The sequence below is a fragment of the Pelophylax lessonae genome, assembly GCF_965119305.1.
Source record: "Pelophylax lessonae genome assembly, chromosome: 1".
NCBI lineage: Eukaryota > Metazoa > Chordata > Amphibia > Anura > Ranidae > Pelophylax > Pelophylax lessonae.
This window is the reverse complement of record NC_138768.1, coordinates 153,466,777-153,488,048: the sequence shown is the minus strand read 5'-3', so window position 1 is coordinate 153,488,048 and position 21,272 is coordinate 153,466,777. Positions and strand designations below refer to the sequence as shown.

The following is a 21,272-nucleotide window of genomic DNA, read 5'->3' as shown; positions in this document are numbered from 1 at the left end:
GGTTTGAACTTCAGCAAGTCGTCTTCATCATGTCTAGATGCCTAAATGAATTGAGTTGCTTCCATGTGATTGGCTGATTGTTACCAAGCAATTGAACATACCGATCAATGCTGCAATCCACCAATTTCTGGAACCCTTGAAGCCTAATACCTCAAAACTTTCATTCATTACCCTAGACGAAGCATGCAGCAAAAAAAGTCATAATGAAATCAAAGTACCTAGCATGTATGCTTGTGCCAGGTCAAAGGCTCAAAAAGCACTGAAGCAAGAGACAGCCAGGCAGTTGGTATTTTCAGAAAGTGATAAGATTTTGCATATTTCCCATTTCCAACTTCCTGTGGGTCAAGATTAGTACATCTGTACAGTAGTACAGATTAGAAACTTGGACCTTGTAAATCTGCATTTGAAAGGGTAAACAATCCCTGTAACATCTATTAAGGATTTGTCAGGTTGTTGAGTGTTAAGCACAAAGGAATTGTTACAGGCTGTTTTTCATTTACTCTCCCAGAGCTACAATGGGAGTCAGGGAAAAGGAGTGTTTCTATTAAGATGTCTCTTGTTAGTTTTGTTCTTCTGGTAAAATATCAAGAACACAGGAAAATGCAATTCAAACTCTAGCTTCACAATGAGCTTACTATTTTATAATGAATAGTATGTTTTATTATTGCTATTATATTTTTTATGTATTTACTTACTAGTGCCACCAATTTCCGTGTGGTGTCATGCAGAACATATCAGATAATGTCCCTCATGGGAATAGTATATAGGACCTCAACTCTTCAAGTCTATTCATTTTATTTTACAGCTCAATTTTTTTTAAAAAAACTGTAATTTAGTAAAATCCATATTATTATTAATATTATTATTATTAGTAGTAGTAATAGTAGTAGTTGTAGTAGTTGTAGTCGCACTGTGGGATGCCCTGTTCTTTTTTCAAGTGACATTTCATGTAAGGCCAATATGGGTGCATTTAGAAATCCATAAGAGCAAATGTTGAACAATGTCTACTCAGTTAAGGGTAGATAGATATGATTCCATTACTATGAAAAGCTTGAATGATGAAACAGCTTACCAAAGGCGAGCAAAATGAACTGGTAGGACAGCCATCAGTTATGAAGATATTTTTATTCCACCAGAAAAAGTTGTCTTTGCAATATGAAGGCATTTTTAAACCTCTGGTAACTTAGGTCACTATCAATGGTAACCCCAATAATGGAGCATAATTCCTTCCACTGACACCAAAGATGGGACAGTCTTCCTCCCACTGAAACCAACGATTGGGCACTATTACTCCCACTGACACCAAATATTGCTCCCCCTAATACCAAATATGGGGTATTGCTTTATCCCACTGGGCACAGTCCGGCCCCCCTAAAGCCTGAAGGTAAGTAAAGTTGCCCTTTGCTTCAAAAGTTTGGAGACCCCTGTTCTAGACTGAATGGCAGCCTGCATTATTAAACCTACTTCCTGTGCTCTCAGGCTGTCATTGACACACCCTCGGGGGCATGCATCATCATGCCAGCCTGAGATCACAGTACCACTGCGCTGAGCACTCATTATGTAAGTGTTGTCCAGCGTGGCAATAAGAACCATTTGCCACCACCATTGGAGAAAAGAAGGACCAGTCGTGTGACTATACCAGTCAGATTAGCCTTGGAAAACAAAGTTGTGCAATTTATTTTTGTTCTAATTAGCGTGGGGTGCAGAGAAAGGTGGTACCTAAAAGCTTTGGATAAAAGCACTGATCTTGGGGGAGAAATTTTAATTTACATAACTTTATATTGATTAACCTGTTGTGTTATGTTCCAGGTAGCCCTGTGCGAACTATAATGGTAGATAATAGAGCATAGTTAGTTTTACTTTGCTGCATAGCAAATGTATGTACAGTGTCAAGTAGAAATAATTTTGTGCATGAACATCTTCACACACATTTGGAATTCCTATTATTATATGATATTTGTTATTTTGTTAATTGTATTAATTTGTCATTTAGGTTTGGTGACATGTTAAGGAAACTCATTGCCCAGATTTAAAGCCTGCCAGTAATAAAACGTGTTTGACATATGAATAGATTGTATTTTTATCTTGGTACCCAACAAACAAAACAATAGATATCTTGTGCTTGCATTGTTAGGATCTGTGGCACAATAATTAATTGACCATTCTTCTACTATAATAATCTTTCTAATGTATACTGCCTAATGACTGTTATTTTTCACATGTCCTACCACCAGTCTTGTACCTTGTGGAGTACATTGCCTTTCCTATGGCTCGGCAACTATTGGACTGCTGTTTAGTCTAGGACCACATAAGGAAAGAAGTCCGACTGGGGAGCTGTTACTACATGATATCATTAGTAATGATTTATTTCACTTCATTAATGCTTCCTTCCCGTAGTATACAAATCACTGGAGCACCTGGTGTTTGGTTGTTGAAGCTTAGCACTGTAGTTACGATGCAAGAGCTACAGAGCTTAAATAATTAATAATACACTTGATAGCTTACACCAGTTTAGTTTTAAACATGTAGATATGAGTTCAACTCAGAAAACATGATATGTGGAGCCTTTGAAAGCTCTTGTTTTGCATTGACTTTGAAACAATTATTTCTCCTAGGTTGGCCCTTTAATCATATGCCCTGCCCCAACCTGAAAGATCAGAATACTCCTTTTTGTCATTTGCAGAGACCTTGCCAGCATGGGTGGCATTACTAAAAGCTATGATATCTCTAAGGATCATTTGACCACACAAGCCCACTACATCATAGCAGGAATATATTGAGAGGTCAGGTGATGACTACTTTCTGCTTGCAGGGCATTTGTGGAGTATCCTTATTAGCTTTAATGAGCCACGTCCAGTGGCAGTACCACCCACCAAGTGAGACTGAGGTCATCATTTTTGCCATGGGTGTAAAGCATCGCAACCACAGTGTGTAAACACCCCGGCCGCTTCCTTTACAGCTCAGGGGCAGTTTTTGAGGGATAACTAAAAACATGGGTCAACCAAGTATTTTTAACACCCCCCAACCTCAAGCCCAAATGAACCCCTAGTTTCTAAAAGAAATGTGCCATAAACAGTTATCATTTTTTTTTTTTCAGTTTTTTGGCTTTACTTTTTTTTTTAACTCACCCACTTCCTGTCTACATGCACTTACTCCACTGTCAGCTGCAGATCATTGCCCTGGACTGGCTTCTCTGTGCAATATGTTTTGCCACTGTCTCTTTCAGTCATAAAGAAGGGTGTATGTGACAGGATCACAATGCAGGGGCAAAACTGAGAGACAGTTGTCATCCTTAAAAATGAAGTGCCTGACACGGACATTCATGGTAGGATCACCAGATATTATTTTAATGAAAGCTGCAGATTTAAAATTATTGAATTCTATTTTTTAGAGTATTTTAACATGCTAAACTTCTGTAATTGAGTACACGTACTTTAGGGCTGTGGAAATTTTGTTTTCAAGCATAGCAGTGGTTACAAGCTCAAACCCCATAGAGTATGGGATTACCTGCATCAGCACCAGCACAAAATCTGGTTAATTTAAAAAGTATTTCTGTATCCAGCCATTTATGGCTAGACCTATGGTCTTGGATATTGTATGTGTTTTTTTACAGTGGAGATTGCAGCGACTTCTGTTTTATATAATGCTGATTGACAGCACAGTGTTTGCACAGTAGAATATATCATGGATGGCCTTTTTTTAGTAACTAGAGACTACTAGGCTTTAATGCACTGAGAAGAAAGAATGGTGATGCGCATGATTCAACATTCTAATCTGTACACATGCACGTGGAAGGTAGAAGCATAGGGTCACTATATTAGGTAAGGGGCAGGAGGGTATAGATTTCTAAAATTGTAATAGTTTTATATTATGTGTCCACCGGTACACGACGTTTATCCTTAGCAGAGTACTTCTTCATTACCACAGCCCAACTAAGCTATACCACAGGAAGTGAGGAGGGTTATACTGCTCATGGCCAAAGGATGCCCAGTGCCACCTAGCATATACCCTGTAAAAATGACCCGATAAGAAGATCTCTTTCTTTTTGTCCTCTCTGTAGGTGCCGAGTAACAAAATGATGGAGCGAATCAGATCTTCTGTTACCTATACCATCAGACATGTTCTAGGTCAGGGATCCTTAAACTACGACCCTCCAGCTGTTGCGGAACTACACATCCCATGAGGCATTGTAAAACTCTGACATTCACAGACATGACTAGGCATGATGGGAATTGTAGTTCCTGAACAACTGGAGTGCCATAGTCTAAAGACCCCTTTTCTAGGTCAAGCTGACTATACACAAGTAGATTACTTAATGAATGTTCGTTCCAAATTTCATACGAAAAGTTCATCAGAACTTTTGATGACTTGATGAATATCATTCAAAAGTTTGTGGTTTTACCACTTGATTTTAGAAAAAAACATACACTGATAGAAATTAATTCGTTCAAGAAAAATTTCCATCATGCTCCTTTGAATTTTTTCATCCCACTAAGAATTAGAAAATTAAACGAATATTCTTAAGGGAAATTTTTCTAACAAAATTTAGCTTGTGCATACCCAGCTTTAGTCTGGGATGGAAAGGTCGCAGTGCTGTGACTGGTTACTACTGATAAACACAAGCACTGCCCTGTATACTTGTAAATGGAACATGCTACTTGCATTCAGTAATCAGAAGTTTCCATTATCAAGCAAGTTTCCTTGGGCAGCACTGTGGAGCCTGTATGTATAGCTAGGAAATTTCCCTTCAAAGTGGAAACTCTGATAAACAGCATGCTCAGTTCCCACCTATGTGACTGCACACACATTTTCCCTTATCTGTTTAATTCACAGTATTTATCTCCTGTGTACCCTCTAGTTCTGTGTATTTTGGATATTTTTAACTCCTTCACAACATACATCACACTTACATGTTACAATTTTTTTCCAGCCTACTATTCTTTGGAAGAGTAATGAAGCTCAACTGCTCTATGGGTCCAATTAGGTAACCTCAAAATCAATACAACACAATAATACAGAAAAACAACATTAAAAATCCATCACTAGTTTTGCGAAGCTGAATTAATTTCAGTTTAAACATTGTGATGTTAGCCAATGCTTTGCATGCTACATGTATTCACTTTGTTTTCTGTATCTACTTTGTTGCTGTCAGCTGGACATCTATCTTTGATGTATTACGGCCATTTTATCCTTGTGTACTAGATCTAATTGGATGTTCCCAAATCTGCTTATTTTAAACACATTTCTAATCGTGTTTTCAGATTAGTGGAGCCCTTTACCCAGAGCAACTCTTGTTCTTATTGTGGTTCAGTCTTCATCCACAAGGGCTACTTGATTCTTGATAAGGGACTTGACCACACAATCTTACATACATTTTTGAAAGTTATGGGTTCTTACAGGTGAACCACTAATTTCATCTTGCATTCAGCAATGTGGAAAAGATGTATGAAAAGTGAACTTGTCTTTGCTGTTTAGTGTGGACTTCCACTAAATAGAATGTATACTATGGCCACCACAGAGATGATGGTTCCTTGTAACAGCTCATTCATGGACACTGATGTTAGTGCTGGAAAAAAAAATCTTCTTTCAGCCAATATTTAAAGTAACATTCGAACTACTGTTAAAAATATTTCCCCCCCCCCCCCTTCCAACAGCAATTCTGACTAACCTGTGTAAACAAAGATCTGTATACTTACCTATTTTCAGGACACTCCAGTCTAGTCATGTGATCGACTTCCTTGTTCCAGCCAGTACCGGCTTCAGGGGAGAGAAGAGAGGGCCAACAACAGATGTGCCATAGTAAGCCTATACAGTAGGTGATGTCACCGCTTGGGCATTATCAACCATTGTCAAGTGCTCTCTCTATTCTCTCCAGAGGGGGGGGGGGGGGGGGGTCATGTGGCCAGATCAGAAAAGCCTAAGAATAGCTAAGTATACAGATCTTTTCTTACACAGGTTAGTCAAAATAGGTGTTAGGAGGAGTGAGGGAACTTTTTTAAAAGTAGTTGGGGTATGACCGGAAACCAACTTTAATTGAACTTTGCACTGTCAGCTCCCCCTGTCATGAATGTAAAATGCTTGTACACATTTTATATTGTATGCCCTGCCAGCTCCCACCATCACCAATGTAAAAAAAAAAAACTGTAAAAAAGCTCCCACCATCACCGATGTATAAAAAAAAGGTAAATAACCTCCCACCATCACCAATGTTTAAAAAACTGTAAAAAAGCTCCCACCATCACCAATGTAATAAAACCTGTAAAAAAGTTAATAAATACACTTACTTTTGCTTATGCAAAACATGCAGGCTTATAGCAGTACACCTCTGCTTACCTTTCCATGGTTTCCATACTGCAATGGGTGACGTCATGATCCTTGGGACTAGATTCCAGAGAATATAGTGTACTTGTAGTTTTGCGAGATTACACTACAACATTGAGCAATAAGGCTGCATTCACACCTGAGCCTATCGTTTTCAGGCACTTTTTTGGGGGGCGTTTTTGTAGGCGTTTTTGTAGGCGTTTTTTCGAGCATTTTTTGGGCATTTCTCTGGCGTTTGTTGGGCGTTTTATGAGCGTTTTTAGGGTGTTTTATGAGCGCTTTTTGGGCGTTTTTTTTTTTTTAAATGGATGTGTAAAAAGGGGTGGAGACCACCTGTGTGTTTGAAAAACGCCCGTGAAACGCCGATAACGGCGTTTTTGTGCATTCCTATGGGACCACAACAGCTCTTGATCAGCTCAAAAAGATGCTCCTTTACTTTTTTGAGCTACATGCGTTTTGCTTCAGGGGACAAAACGCTCAGATGTGAACAGGGGGCCATTGAAATGAATGTGATTTTGATTGTTGGGCATTTTGGATTTTCACAGATGAGAGTTTTATGGGCTGAAAAACGCTCAGGTGTGAACAGGGCCTAAGTGTCTTTGAATATTGTATAAGTATTGTATGAGTAAAATTTGAATATTCTCCAGTATCTTGCCAGAAACAGTGTTATGTGACGCTGACCTAAGTTCTGTAGCTGGAAGAGGGAGAAGAAAGTAAGCATATTTATTATATTTTTTTCCTACAGCTTTTTTTGGGGGGGACAAACTATTTGCATTTGAGAAGAGAGCCAATATAGATTAAGAATGTAATGTCCTCCTTAAGCAAATCTGTAAACAGCATAAATAAAACCACTTTCAGGGCACTGCAATGCATTCATTATATATATATATATAGTATGCATACCATATACACTGTATATATATATATGTATGTTGGCTATATCATATAAACAAAATAGTATTAATTGCATTATCCTCTACTTTGACATGCACTTTCAGCTATATGATATAAGGAAAGTAGTATTACATCCATTATCATTGCTGGAAAGTCTTACATTATACTGCCTTCTGTAGTTTAAGTGACCAGAGCTCATGTTATTGACAGTATGTCAAGTATGAAAAACAGGCAGCTTTAACCCATCGAGATTAAGGGCACTGATCTGGAGAGGCAAAGGAGAAGATTCCATCTATGGCCATGTAGCAGAATAAGCTATTGCGATTGGCTGATGTTGTTTGGCCTTTGCCGACTTAGACAACAGGTGCAGACTTGCTGACAGGTGGGGATATCTGGGATAAGCGAAATTGCTGATGGCTAGTGATGTAGTCCCGTGTCAGATTGTAAACTGCTGAGCTTTGACAGAACAGATAGCCAACATGTGTGCTTTTAGATCATTTCATTCTCTCAATCACTCTGAAGAACTGTTGGCCTCAGATCATATCCCAGGAGTGTACAGTCAGGTCCAAACAGAACCCAGATATGTTATTATTTAAGACGTCTGTCAAAAGAACGGGAACATGATCTTCTCAGTGGTGGCTTGGTGTCACAAGTCAACTTGATATGGCTGTTTGTGTGTTTCTTATTTTGCATCTCCTTGGCTTTAAACAAGTACATCATATGTTTTCTAATAAGCATTTATAAAAACTGGAAGATATACATTTAAGCTGTTTCCTGCAGTAACCCATCAGATTTTGTGATTCAGACCTTCAGAAGCTGAAGGTGGTCTTACGATGTGTTGTCATCGAAAGGGTATGAACGTTTTATTATATTTTATCCTATCAGTCCATTATGCCCTATCCTTACCCAAATATGTATGCAATGTGTTAAAAAAAAAAAAAACAGATTATATACTAGCTGTCTAGATATAGCTGTAAGCAGCCTGCTCCATCGTATTGGGGTGGTGGTTGTTACCACTAATGTTAATTTGCTGATTCATGCAAAAGGTCTGAATGTTCTTATAATAATACCACACATAGTTAAGGGGAATTGTTTGTCAGATATGGATATAATTTGAACATTTTCTGTAACAGCACCACTCTTTAAAGAGAAGTGGTGGTAATTAACACCTATGCCAGTATAGAAGGAAAATTGGTGGAAGGAGCTTTTGAAGTAGGCTCTTTTTAATCTGTGACCCACCTAAGCACATGCTATCTCTTTGTAACATATTTTTAAGCATAATTGCAATAGGAAACAATGAGGTACAATGTCCAGTAACCCATATGAAGCGAACAGAGTAGTTCAGAACTAGTTCTGGTTTCGTTTTAAAATGCAACTTTCTTAGGAAAGTGACTCTGTCATTAATAGAGAGTAGAAAGTGCAGGCAACTAGAAGAAGTGCAGAAGATTAGCCTCCCATGGACCCCATTTGGCCGTAGCAGAAGTGAATGGGAGTTGTTGCATGTATACACATGCATGTCTAGCTGCTGGCATAATATACATGTTTTTTTTTTTTTTAACCACTTAAGCCCCGGAAGATTTTACCCCCTTCCTGACCAGGGGGTATTTTGCGATTCGGCACTGCGTGACTTTAACGGACAATTGCGCGGTCGTGCGATGCTGTACCTAAACGAATTTGACGTCCTTTTTTTCCCACAAACAGAGCATTCTTTTGGTGGTATTTGATCAACTGTGCGATTTTTTGATCACGCGCTATAAACAAAAAAAGAGCGTAAATTTTGCAAAAATAACAATATTTTTCACATTTTTTTATATAAAAATTCCCCCCCAAAAAAAAGAAAAAATCAAAATTTTTTAACATTTTCAGCCAATTTGTTTTATGCTACCTATGTTTGGTAAAAAAAAATCACAAAAAGTGTATTTTGATTGGTTTGCACAAAAGTTATTGCGTTTACTAACAAAGGGAAAGATTTTTGTCATTTTTGTTGTTTTTTTTTAACGCATAATGGCGGCGATCTGCGATTTTTTTTGCAATACTGCGACATTGCGGCGGACGATCGGACCCTTGACTGACATTTTTGACACTTTTGGGGTTACCAGTGACATTTCTACAGTAATCAGTGCTATATATATGCACTGTTACTGTAAAAATACACTGGCAGTGAAGGGGTTAACTTTATTTGAGAGGGAGGGGCTGTGTGTGTCCCTAGGGGCGTGATTCTAACTGTGATTGGCTGTCTGTTGAGCTGTAGTTACACTGATCAATGGTCCTACATAGTAGAACCGTATGATCAGTGTCTCTACACAGGGGAGAATGACAGGTGGCTTGTTTACACAAGCTGCCTGACTTTCTCCCTCTCCCCCGCCGAACGCAGAGTGAGCGGCGGACATCGGGTCCGCCGGTCACACGCGCGGGGGGGTCCGTGACCGCGTGGGAGCGGGAGCGCGCCGGCGGCGGCGCGCGCTCGCTCCCCAGAGCCTCACAGGCTAGTGACGTATATTTACGTCACTTTGCCTGTGAGGGGCTGACCGCCGCAGTAAATCTACTTGCGGCGGTCGGCAAGTGGTTAAACAGATTAATTTTACGTAACACCTTAAAGAGGAACTTTTCCCTTGCTTGCAAAAAGCATTCCTAATATTCCACTCTCCAGCCTCACATACCAACCCACATGTCCATACTAAATCTCCCATAATCGGGAGCAGGCTTTCTCTTCCTCATTTTTACAGCTGTCCCACTGGTGACGCTTCCTTGATCTTGTGCAGGCTCAAACGTGCTGCAGGTTTTAAATAACACGCAGGAACAAAACAGTGCAATACTTTGGCACAGCCTCCTGGGATGTGAGATGTGGATAACCCAGGAGGCTTCCTATGGCTAGTAAAATATCACGCACGCATAGATGAGGAATCCGGGAGTTGAAGGGCAATTCTAGTCAACAAATGAGCAACAATTGCTATCAAGCAAACACCAGCACTGCTCTAGAGTCCAAAAGATCACCCAGTTTACCTGAGTTGTCACTAAAGCCAGAATCCAGACAGCACCTAACAAAGCCACTGGGGGTGTACCTCTCGAAGTCTATACTGTCTCCTCTCTGTCTATTTGCTGTGTCACTTACCAAACACAAACTTTTTAAAGCAGGTTTGAATTAGTTCAGTGACCATAGGAAGCCTCTTAGTACTTAGATTATTTACTTAGATGAGGCTTTTGTATGTGAGAGACAGCAAAGATTATGTAGCGGGTCTGTTTTGGAATAGCTCCACCCATCACTAGCAGAGAGGCCCAGATCACCAGCTTCTGACAACAATGAGTGGATTTAACTGATGCATTACAGTAACAGCTAAAGGAAATGTGAACACAACATATTTATTGGTACTTCTAGCAGTGCTCCTGCATTCCATTCTATGTAGTTTATAAAATGAACATTATACATATACCTTTTTATGGCTGCCTTCTGCCGTCCCTTGACTTATCTCCTCCATCCGGTAATAAAGTGAGTGGTGGACAAGTGGCTTCGATACTAGAAGTGACGTCAGCACGTCATACTCCCCTTTCCCTGACCTTTCCTATTATGAGTCTCATGATTCTAGTGCATGCGCAATGAAAGGTAACCACAAAGTAATTCATGGCATTACAGAAAAAGAACTAAAAAGAGTAAATTATTTGCTTAATAATTATACTAACTGTGCAAAACAGAGTTTGCGTTTCTACCTGGCGCGTGACACTTCTTTTAAAGTTGAAGATTAGTTGAAAAAATTTTTTTTTCTCTACAGCTTTAGTTACATTACTTACCTGTAATGAAGAACATATGTCTCATGATGCACAGCCTCCTAGATTTTGTAGAAATCTTCACTGCAGGGCTGTCCTGTCTTCTTCCTGCTGCTGAATTTCCATTTCTGTGAGGGTTACCAGATTTAGGCCACTGGGCTCAGCTTCTTAATATGATCTGATAGAGACAGGCCCCTCTGGACCTCCCCGGTATTGAGGAAAGTTCTTTCATTGATTACACTGTCTGTAACATGATCTGAGAATGGGTGAGTGACTGATCACGGTCTTCCCTATTCACAGATCATGCTACAGGCAGTGAAAGAACCTTTCTTAATGATGGGAAGGCATGAAGGAGCATGTCCCCATCGGATCATCTTTAGTGCAGCTAAACCTGGAGACTCAAAGCTGTTATCCACCACAGTTCTGGAATTTTAACATCAGGAAGAGGACAGGCAGCTCTGCAGTGAAGATTTCTACAGAATCCATCAGCCTGCACAATACGTGTAACTAATCTTCAGCATTAAGTTCTGATCAAGCTGTTCTCACTGTATGCATTTGAATCTTTAGCTTTAAGTTTTGACTGGAGTGTGCCTTGCATCTTATAAAATTTTGGACTTGTGATTTCTAAACAGGTATATTTCTTTATCACTTAATATATTCATCTACCTTGTAAAATAGTTACCTTGCCCTTCCTTCCAAATAATGAATGTAGTGAGCATTTGTGTATTTAATGTAAATGTTAGCTGCTGTATGTCCTATGCTAACAGTAACTTTGATAAGATTCCATGAACTTCAGCTGGGAAGCTGGCACCTGTTTACATGTGGCAATGTATATTCGTGTTCTTCAGCCTGTCACTGAAATTACACAAAGGGCTCTTTACAACACATTGTAAACAGCAGCAATGGGAAGTAACACTTAGTAACTAGCATAAACTCAGTTGGCAACACCCTCCTGTATTAACTATTCATTGACTTGATACTATGGGTAACAGAGTATTATTGTACTAGAGCAGTGATGGCGAACCTTGGCACCACAGATGTTTTGGAACTACATTTCCCATGATGCTCATGCACTCTGCAGTGTAGTTGATCATCATGGGAAATATAGTTCCAAAACATCTGGGGTGCCAAGGTTCGCCATCACTGTTCTAGAGTATTAAAAAGCATCTTCACCCAACCTCATTAAACATCCAATTCAAACTGACCCCACCTTAGCACTCTTAAATAAATGGCCCCCAGAAATCACCACTATACAGTTTAAACTTTTTGAGTTCTTACAGTAGCAAAGCAAAACATTGCTAGAGCCTGCAAGAAACCAAATCTTTGTTTGACTGAAACTACAATTAGGATCACGTAAGTCTTGATTCACAATACAATTGAATCCATTAAGTACATGTTTGTAAACCCTGGATTGATAAATACTTCCATCAGGCTTCAACTCCACACTCTTAGAAACATGACATGACATCCACCCAGACCATATGACCCACACCCCCAATAAAACTGAGATGGGTATTTAACCCAACAAAGATTCCCCATTCCCCCCACCCCAGCTACTTAACCTCACCTTCCTTACTATCAAGTTATTTATTGTAATTGTAGCAACAGTCTATATTTACAAAGCAATACTGTACATTCTGTACTAATTCTTATTCTACAGCATATACTTGTACCTACCATGCCATGTCATTCCCTATCATTGGATGGCTACATGTATATTTGGATATTCTCTTCCATTCAAATACGTCATTCATTCTTGTTTTGGGTGGAGGTGCTGTTCCCCGAAGATAGATAAATGTATAATTGTATCCACAGCTTTGTATTCAGCACAGGGTGATCTTATAAATAGATATTATAAACAGATGCCGTTAACTGCCTCATTCCTCTCATGTGTGGGTTTTTCTAAAATAGGCATTTTAAAACTGTTAAGGTAAACCTGCCACAAACCCAGTAGAATCAAATGTGTTTAATAATGAGAATATGCAGGCTTTGAGGGTATCTAGGCAGCTACATTAAATACTGATACGTCTGAATTTCCCAGGTTTGTGACAAGTTTAGTTTAAGGTTGCCAGACCAAAACTCTCATGTAATCAATTAAAGCTGGATTTGTCAATTTAAAAATGCCCATTTTCTGGGCTAAAAGCAAGGATGTGTGTCAAAAATAGCATTAGTGATGGACACTACCCTGGGGAATATGTACTAATGCAAATAAAAAGTCAAAAAAATTCCTTGCAGCCAAGAGCAGTTATTTTCTATCACATACATTTTGGCTCCCACCAAGCAGGTAAATGTTTGGTTGTTCACCCGGATGCTCAAACAGTCAAACCTCAGGTTGAACTTGATCTCATCCCTACTCACTAGTCTTGTTAGTGATCCTGTGTCACTCTGTTCATCTGCCAGGAGCAAAGAAAATACCCAGTACGTTGGGTATATAGAAGCATGTGACTCACTCCATGTGGCAATGATGGTTCTTGTGGATTGGCCCAGTGCTTTTACATGGGGGTGGGCAGGAGCCCTAAGCCCTGTGAAAGCTTTGACATTTGGAGCTTGCACAGGACAGCTTCTCATGCTCCTGGCCTTTAATGGAGCAGCAAGGGAGCACAGGTAAAGTAAGTGTGTGCTAATGGGAAAAGGAGTTTTAAAGCTAATTGGATGAAGCTCAAGGTCACTTCTTATTGGTGCAAAAGAGCTACAGTAACAGCACTATAGCTGAGAAATGGGGCAGTAGACGTAACTATGATTTCAGTTATTTCACACCCTCACTAACCTTTACCCAAAATTAAATTAATATTTTCCATCTTCTGGTATATATTCAGTGAGGTCCCCTATCAGGAGCCTTATAAATGTCTTGTAATGTATTCAACTCCAATGTAATAATAAATTACTATAATATATTGAACATTATGAAAAACCAAAGCCAACTTTCATATGTGTAGGTGGTGAATTACTATAATGATCATTTTTACACATACACTTTGAACCTGTGCTTGCTTAAAACAGCTAATCAAATTCAAAGGATATGTCTATTTTAAGCTTTCCCTAAAATAACTGGTGGCTTCTAGGGAAGGTTTCCTTTACTAAAATATTTCCACAATGTGATCTTCTGTGACTCTAGACTTATTCAATTCCCTGGTTAAAAATTAAAAGAAATATTTCATGATTTGTTCAATACCACTTTATGATTTTTGAATGAATCAGATTTAGGTTTTATACTAAACATACTTGTGAGCTAGCAGGTCTGGGTGTTTATACAGATAAGATAACATATGGAAGGGCATGTATTTGTTCGAGCTGTTGTAGATGTTATTTTCCCTCAGATGTTTATTTTACCCATATATATAACCTGTCAGTCACTAGATGCAATATCCTAATGAATTTGAAGTGTACAGTATTACTTTCCACTGTGTTCTGAATATTTGGAACTACATTTCCCATGATGCTCATGCACTCTGCAGTGTAGTTGATCATCATGGGAAATATAGTTCCAAAACATCTGGGGTGCCAAGGTTCGCCATCACTGTTCTAGAGTATTAAAAAGCATCTTCACCCAACCTCATTAAACATCCAATTCAAACTGACCCCACCTTAGCACTCTTAAATAAATGGCCCCCAGAAATCACCACTATACAGTTTAAACTTTTTGAGTTCTTACAGTAGCAAAGCAAAACATTGCTAGAGCCTGCAAGAAACCAAATCTTTGTTTGACTGAAACTACAATTAGGATCACGCAAGTCTTGATTCACAATACAATTGAATCCATTAAGTACATGTTTGTAAACCCTGGATTGATAAATACTTCCATCAGGCTTCAACTCCACACTCTTAGAAACATGACATGACATCCACCCTGACCATATGACCCACACCTCCAATAAAACTGAGATGGGTATTTAACCCAACAAAGATTCCCCATTCCCCCCACCCCAGCTACTTAACCTCACCTTCCTTACTATCAAGTTATTTATTGTAATTGTAGCAACAGTCTATATTTACAAAGCAATACTGTACATTCTGTACTAATTCTTATTCTACAGCATATACTTGTACCTACCATGCCATGTCATTCCCTATCATTGGATGGCTACATGTATATTTGGATATTCTCTTCCATTCAAATACGTCATTCATTCTTGTTTTGGGTGGAGGTGCTGTTCCCCGAAGATAGATAAATGTATAATTGTATCCACAGCTTTGTATTCAGCACAGGGTGATCTTATAAATAGATATTATAAACAGATGCCGTTAACTGCCTCATTCCTCTCATGTGTGGGTTTTTCTAAAATAGGCATTTTAAAACTGTTAAGGTAAACCTGCCACAAACCCAGTAGAATCAAATGTGTTTAATAATGAGAATATGCAGGCTTTGAGGGTATCTAGGCAGCTACATTTATATGCAGATCTCCACTGTTCCTTTTTAAGTCATGTTTGGCCCCACCCCATCTCACTTTCCAAGCCATACCATTGGTCACTGAGGCCATCCATTACAATAAAGGACCAATAAGGAGTCTGGAGGGGCACAAGGGGCAGGCAGGGTCAAGCTTGACCTTTACAAAGTCAAGACCTACATGCAGTTTTTTCTGACTGTGTCTCTGGATGTAGTGATCTCTTTGACATGTAATTTTTATTGAAACTCTGTTTATGCCTATTTTAAATACTGATACGTCTGAATTTCCCAGGTTTGTGACAAGTTTAGTTTAAGGTTGCCAGACCAAAACTCTCATGTAATCAATTAAAGCTGAATTTGTCAATTTAAAAATGCCCATTTTCTGGGCTAAAAGCAAGGATGTGTGTCAAAAATAGCATTAGTGATGGACACTACCCTGGGGAATATGTACTAATGCAAATAAAAAGTCAAAAAAATTCCTTGCAGCCAAGAGCAGTTATTTTCTATCACATACATTTTGGCTCCCACCAAGCAGGTAAATGTTTGGTTGTTCACCCGGATGCTCAAACAGTCAAACCTCAGGTTGAACTTGATCTCATCCCTACTCACTAGTCTTGTTAGTGATCCTGTGTCACTCTGTTCATCTGCCAGGAGCAAAGAAAATACCCAGTACGTTGGGTATATAGAAGCATGTGACTCACTCCATGTGGCAATGATGGTTCTTGTGGATTGGCCCAGTGCTTTTACATGGGGGTGGGCAGGAGCCCTAAGCCCTGTGAAAGCTTTGACATTTGGAGCTTGCACAGGACAGCTTCTCATGCTCCTGGCCTTTAATGGAGCAGCAAGGGAGCACAGGTAAAGTAAGTGTGTGCTGATGGGAAAAGGAGTTTTAAAGCTAATTGGATGAAGCTCAAGGTCACTTCTTATTGGTGCAAAAGAGCTACAGTAACAGCACTATAGCTGAGAAATGGGGCAGTAGACGTAACTATGATTTCAGTTATTTCACACCCTCACTAACCTTTACCCAAAATTAAATTAATATTTTCCATCTTCTGGTATATATTCAGTGAGGTCCCCTATCAGGGGCCTTATAAATGTCTTGTAATGTATTCAACTCCAATGTAATAATAAATTACTATAATATATTGAACATTATGAAAAACCAAAGCCAACTTTCATATGTGTAGGTGGTGAATTACTATAATGATCATTTTTACACATACACTTTGAACCTGTGCTTGCTTAAAACAGCTAATCAAATTCAAAGGATATGTCTATTTTAAGCTTTCCCTAAAATAACTGGTGGCTTCTAGGGAAGGTTTCCTTTACTAAAATATTTCCACAATGTGATAATCTGTGACTCTAGACTTATTCAATTCCCTGGTTAAAAATTAAAAGAAATATTTCATGATTTGTTCAATACCACTTTATGATTTTTGAATGAATCAGATTTAGGTTTTATACTAAACATACTTGTGAGCTAGCAGGTCTGGGTGTTTATACAGATAAGATAACATATGGAAGGGCATGTATTTGTTCGAGCTGTTGTAGATGTTATTTTCCCTCAGATGTTTATTTTACCCATATATATAACCTGTCAGTCACTAGATGCAATATCCTAATGAATTTGAAGTGTACAGTATTACTTTCCACTGTGTTCTGAATATTTAATTATATATTTGTTATAGTATATAATATACATAAGGGGTATACTATGGGAAAAATGTATTTTTTATGTATGCTTGTGCTACAAATTAATGGTCAGTTTCAATAGGTGTGTGTGTGTATATATATATATATATATATATATATATATATATATATATACATACAATATATATATATATATAAATATATATATATATATATATATATATACATACAATATATATACAGTATATACATGCACACACACACCTTTTGAAATTGACCATTCATTTGTAGTACAAGCATACATAAAAAATACATTTTTCCCATAGTATTATGTATAGGTTTATTTAGACAAGTATAACCCATTTCGTATGGTAGATATGCAGAGTTGTGACTGAAGAAAGGGTTAGTACTGGAAACAGGAATGCAACCAATGGGATTGACTTTCATCAATAAAAGACCCAGAAAATATGACCAAGCTTTTCAAAGCAAAGGCAAGTCCATGCAATGTGTTTGCCTGTGTCAAATATTTATAACATAAAAATGAATATATTTTGTACGTTATTTTTAAGAGGCATTTTTTTCAAATATTTAACATCCATTGACATTGAAAATGTTAAAAAAAAATACAGTTGCAGGATGGCCTTCCACTTCCAGCAAATGTTTCTACCCAGACTAGAATAGTCCTTTATATTATTAAAGTGGTTTGACTTACAGAGCCTCAAGTAGGGTGGGTTTTCTAAAATAATGCCATATAAAAAGAAAAAAAAAGTTATGGTGTTGCTATTTTACTGCTCTTGCATGAAAATATTCTAGAAAATATTTCAGAGAACAAAACATCATACAGTATATCTAGTCTGCACAGGTTAGCACCATATAATGTGGCAGATTTTCTAAGTGTCCCTGTTATTTTGGCTGTGTTGTCATAAACCTAGTGACAGAACCGACCCTCGCCTTAGGTGCTCTCCCAAGGTGGGCTGTCCGCAATGAAAAATAATATAGTTGCAGCAATACATGAGGACAGATAACCCAGTGTGTAATCATCCTTAAACAGAGAAGACCTCAGATAGCTGGACAGAATGGCTCAATACACATTATTTACTGCAACTACCAAACATCATTGAGTGGTCAACAGATACATGTTCAGAGTTTCCATTTTAAAACTTGTGTATGGGGCCATAGGTGAGCCAGCATGAATTTAGGAACAAGTAATTCATATTTCAATAATAATAAAAAAAACATTATACTTACATACTGTGTACAGAGTTCCTCCGATCTGGGCGTATGGTAAGAACACAATAAATGGTACCTATTAAATCAATAAAATCCAGCTCTCGTCCTGTCCTGATTCTGGTAAACTGGTGGAATTGAATTTAATTCAATTTTCCTGTAAGAGGTATCAGTATATTTATGCAAACTGTGTCCGGTACGATGTCAAATGGTTTTGTAGGTTTTTGCAATGGTTATCATCAATTTTCTTTTAAATACGTGTTAGTCCTTAAATTCTCTTTAGATATCAATGTCTGTTTATTTTTCTGTTGGTAACCTCTGTTAAAAATAAATCATAGATTCCCCTGGACCTAGACTCCGTACACTGCTGCGGACTAAGTTGTCCAACTTATGTGTTTCAGACGTTAAGAAAGAAAGGACTTAATGGTTGTGACAGTCCAGATCCCGATGCAGACGATTCAGTAGGTCACAGCCCAGAGTCTGAGGACAAGTACAGAAAGATAAATGAAGATATTGATCTAATGATCAGCAGGCAAAGATTGTGTGTAAGTACTCTGAACGTTCTTTCACATTTTTGATATATTTGTGGTATTTCTCTAAACCTGGCAGGCATTGAACAAGAAAGAACACAAAGGCTGTGACAGCCCTGATCCCGACTCTTCTTATGCCCTCACCCCACGCACTGAAGAAAAATATAAAAAAATTAATGAAGAGTTTGATATTATGATCAAGAGCCATAAAATACCTGTAAGTACCCAAGGTTACATGGCTGGTCTGCTGACTACTGCTGACGTAACACTCCCTTAACCCTTGCAGTGCTGATTTCTCATTCAGAACACTTTCAATGGTATGATACTCCAAAAAAATATCCTAAAGCAACCTAATTATTGTAGCTATAAAATGAACACTCTGCCTCAAAGCTGTGGGGAATTGAAGTATTTACCTACCTTTCCTATTTTTATAAACAAAGAAAAAAAAACTGAAAGGCCAAATAATATCAAAAATTAAAAAATTAATGTGAAATGCTGGCCAGTTAGATGATATAAAGTCAAGGGCTCTTTCCTAATGGCGCTTGAATTTTGGGTGCATCCACCAAAAACATTTCCAGGCAATAGTAAAGCAAGTTATAAAAATACATGTTCAGCTTTCAGGTTAATAAGACTTCATCACGGAGCAAAACATCACTGTGGTTATGGCCCGCTTGGAGTAGCTATTTCAACCACATACTAGTTCCAGTGTAGTGAAGTACTGAACCAGTTTACCTTCATTAATAAGAAAGAGCATGAAGCATGCAAACCAAGAATGGCTGCTTGCATCAGAGCCATCATACACATTTATTGTTTCATTACCGAAGGACAAATTTATAGTTTTATTTCAATGTTGATTTTTTTTTTACTCCTTAAAAGAATGAAGTGTATAGAGTCCTGTTTAGCTTGGGATAAAATATAAGTAGATTGGCTTCAGAAAGATGAGCAGGCTGTAGCAGAGAGATCTTGGTATACCAGAACCCAGAGAAGTGAGAGAAGCTGCCAAACCCACCCAACCTGGTTAAACTTGTAGGTACATTGGTGCATAAACCTCCATGCTAACATCAAATGGGTTCTAACTAAAATCTCTATATCTATAGACCTCCACGATCTAACACTAACCTATCTAGCCTTGTAAAGAAGAAATCAGTAATACACACCTTTTTCTAAACTGATCTGATCCTGTATCCAGTGGCAAAAGCTCTGCAGAGGACACAACTGAGAACGGCTGTGAAATGAATGGGGAGTGACGTCACCCATAGACTTACTATGGGCCTTCATTTGTAGGATGTGTCCTCTGCACCCGACTCCACAGCGAAGCCACGGATGACAGCTTAGCGTGGGATCGGGTCGGATTGGCTTAAAAAAGGGTATGTGTACTGATTTCTTCTTTACGGGGCTAGATAGGTTAGTGTTCGATTGTGGAGGTCTGTAGATGCAGGGATTTTAGTGTTAGGGTGGACTTCTACTTTAGGTGCTCTGGTGACACCCATGGCACTAGCTTAAAGTGGTATTAAACCCAAAACCAAAAATCTTACATATTGCAGCTTACCAATCATTGGATGTGGTGGCTGCATTTGTTTTTCTTTTTAGGCTTTTTTCCCTTTGTTTTCACCTGGTGGTTTTGCCAGTAAGGCCCTGACACCGGCGATCGTTCCCCGCTGAGAGACAAGGACAGTCAGCTGTTGTAAACACAGCTGACCATCCTTCTCCCTGAAGTGATCACAGAGCTCATGTGATCCTTCTATATAGGATCACATGTCTCTATGGTCATTTCAGAAGCCATGCCCCCCCCCCCCAACAGTTGGAATCACTCCCCTAGGCTCACATTTAATCCCTTGATCACCCATAGTATTAACCCCTTCCCTGCCAGTGGCATTAGTACAGTAACAGTGCCTATTTTTAGCACTGCTTACTGTAGTAATGTCACTGGTTCCCCCAAAAGTGTCAAAAATATCAGTCAGGGGTCTGATCTGTCCACCGCATTGTCGCAGACCCGCAAAAAATTGCAGATTGCCACCATTACTAGCAACAACAAAAAATGACATAAATGTTTCCTGTAGTTAGTAGACGCGATAATCAAATGCCACCAAAAGAAAGCTCTATTTGTGGATTAAAAAGAACATAAATTTAATTTGGGTACAGCATCGCACGACTGCGCAATAATCCGTTAAAATAATGCAGTGCCGAATCGCAAAATAGGGCCTGGTCATTAAGGGAGCAAATCCTTCCAGTCTTAAAGTGGTTAAATGTCACCTAGGATAAGGACTCCCCTGCTAAGGAATCATAAAGAATCGGCAAATGGGCTGTGTGAAGATCACCTCTTTTTCTTGTTGTCCGCACTTGTGCCCAAAAATAGCAAATGGTTCTCAGATGAATCACATTAGCCGGGAATACTGGCTCGTGTATTGGGTCATTTTAGACCATATTTTTGTGGATGCAGGCGTTTAATTGCATAAGTAGAACCACCTGGGTAAAGGAAATAATCCTCGTCAACCAAAGAC

At 38.7% G+C, this 21,272-nt stretch overlaps 1 protein-coding gene across 11 annotated transcripts in view; it reads left to right on the top strand.

The window, feature by feature from the left end:
* Positions 1-21,272, top strand: part of MEF2C (myocyte enhancer factor 2C) — a 376,634-nt gene that overhangs the window by 296,934 nt on the left and 58,428 nt on the right. For 7 of the 11 annotated variants that reach the window (XM_082261444.1, XM_082261435.1, XM_082261438.1 and 4 more), the window contains one exon: positions 18,643-18,786. In XM_082261444.1, the coding sequence (XP_082117570.1) occupies positions 18,643-18,786 (144 nt within the window). Of the gene's footprint in view, positions 1-18,642; positions 18,787-18,850; positions 18,989-21,272 lie in introns of all 11 variants that reach the window. The other 4 variants (XM_082261441.1, XM_082261436.1, XM_082261443.1 and 1 more) reach the window with 2 other exon arrangements.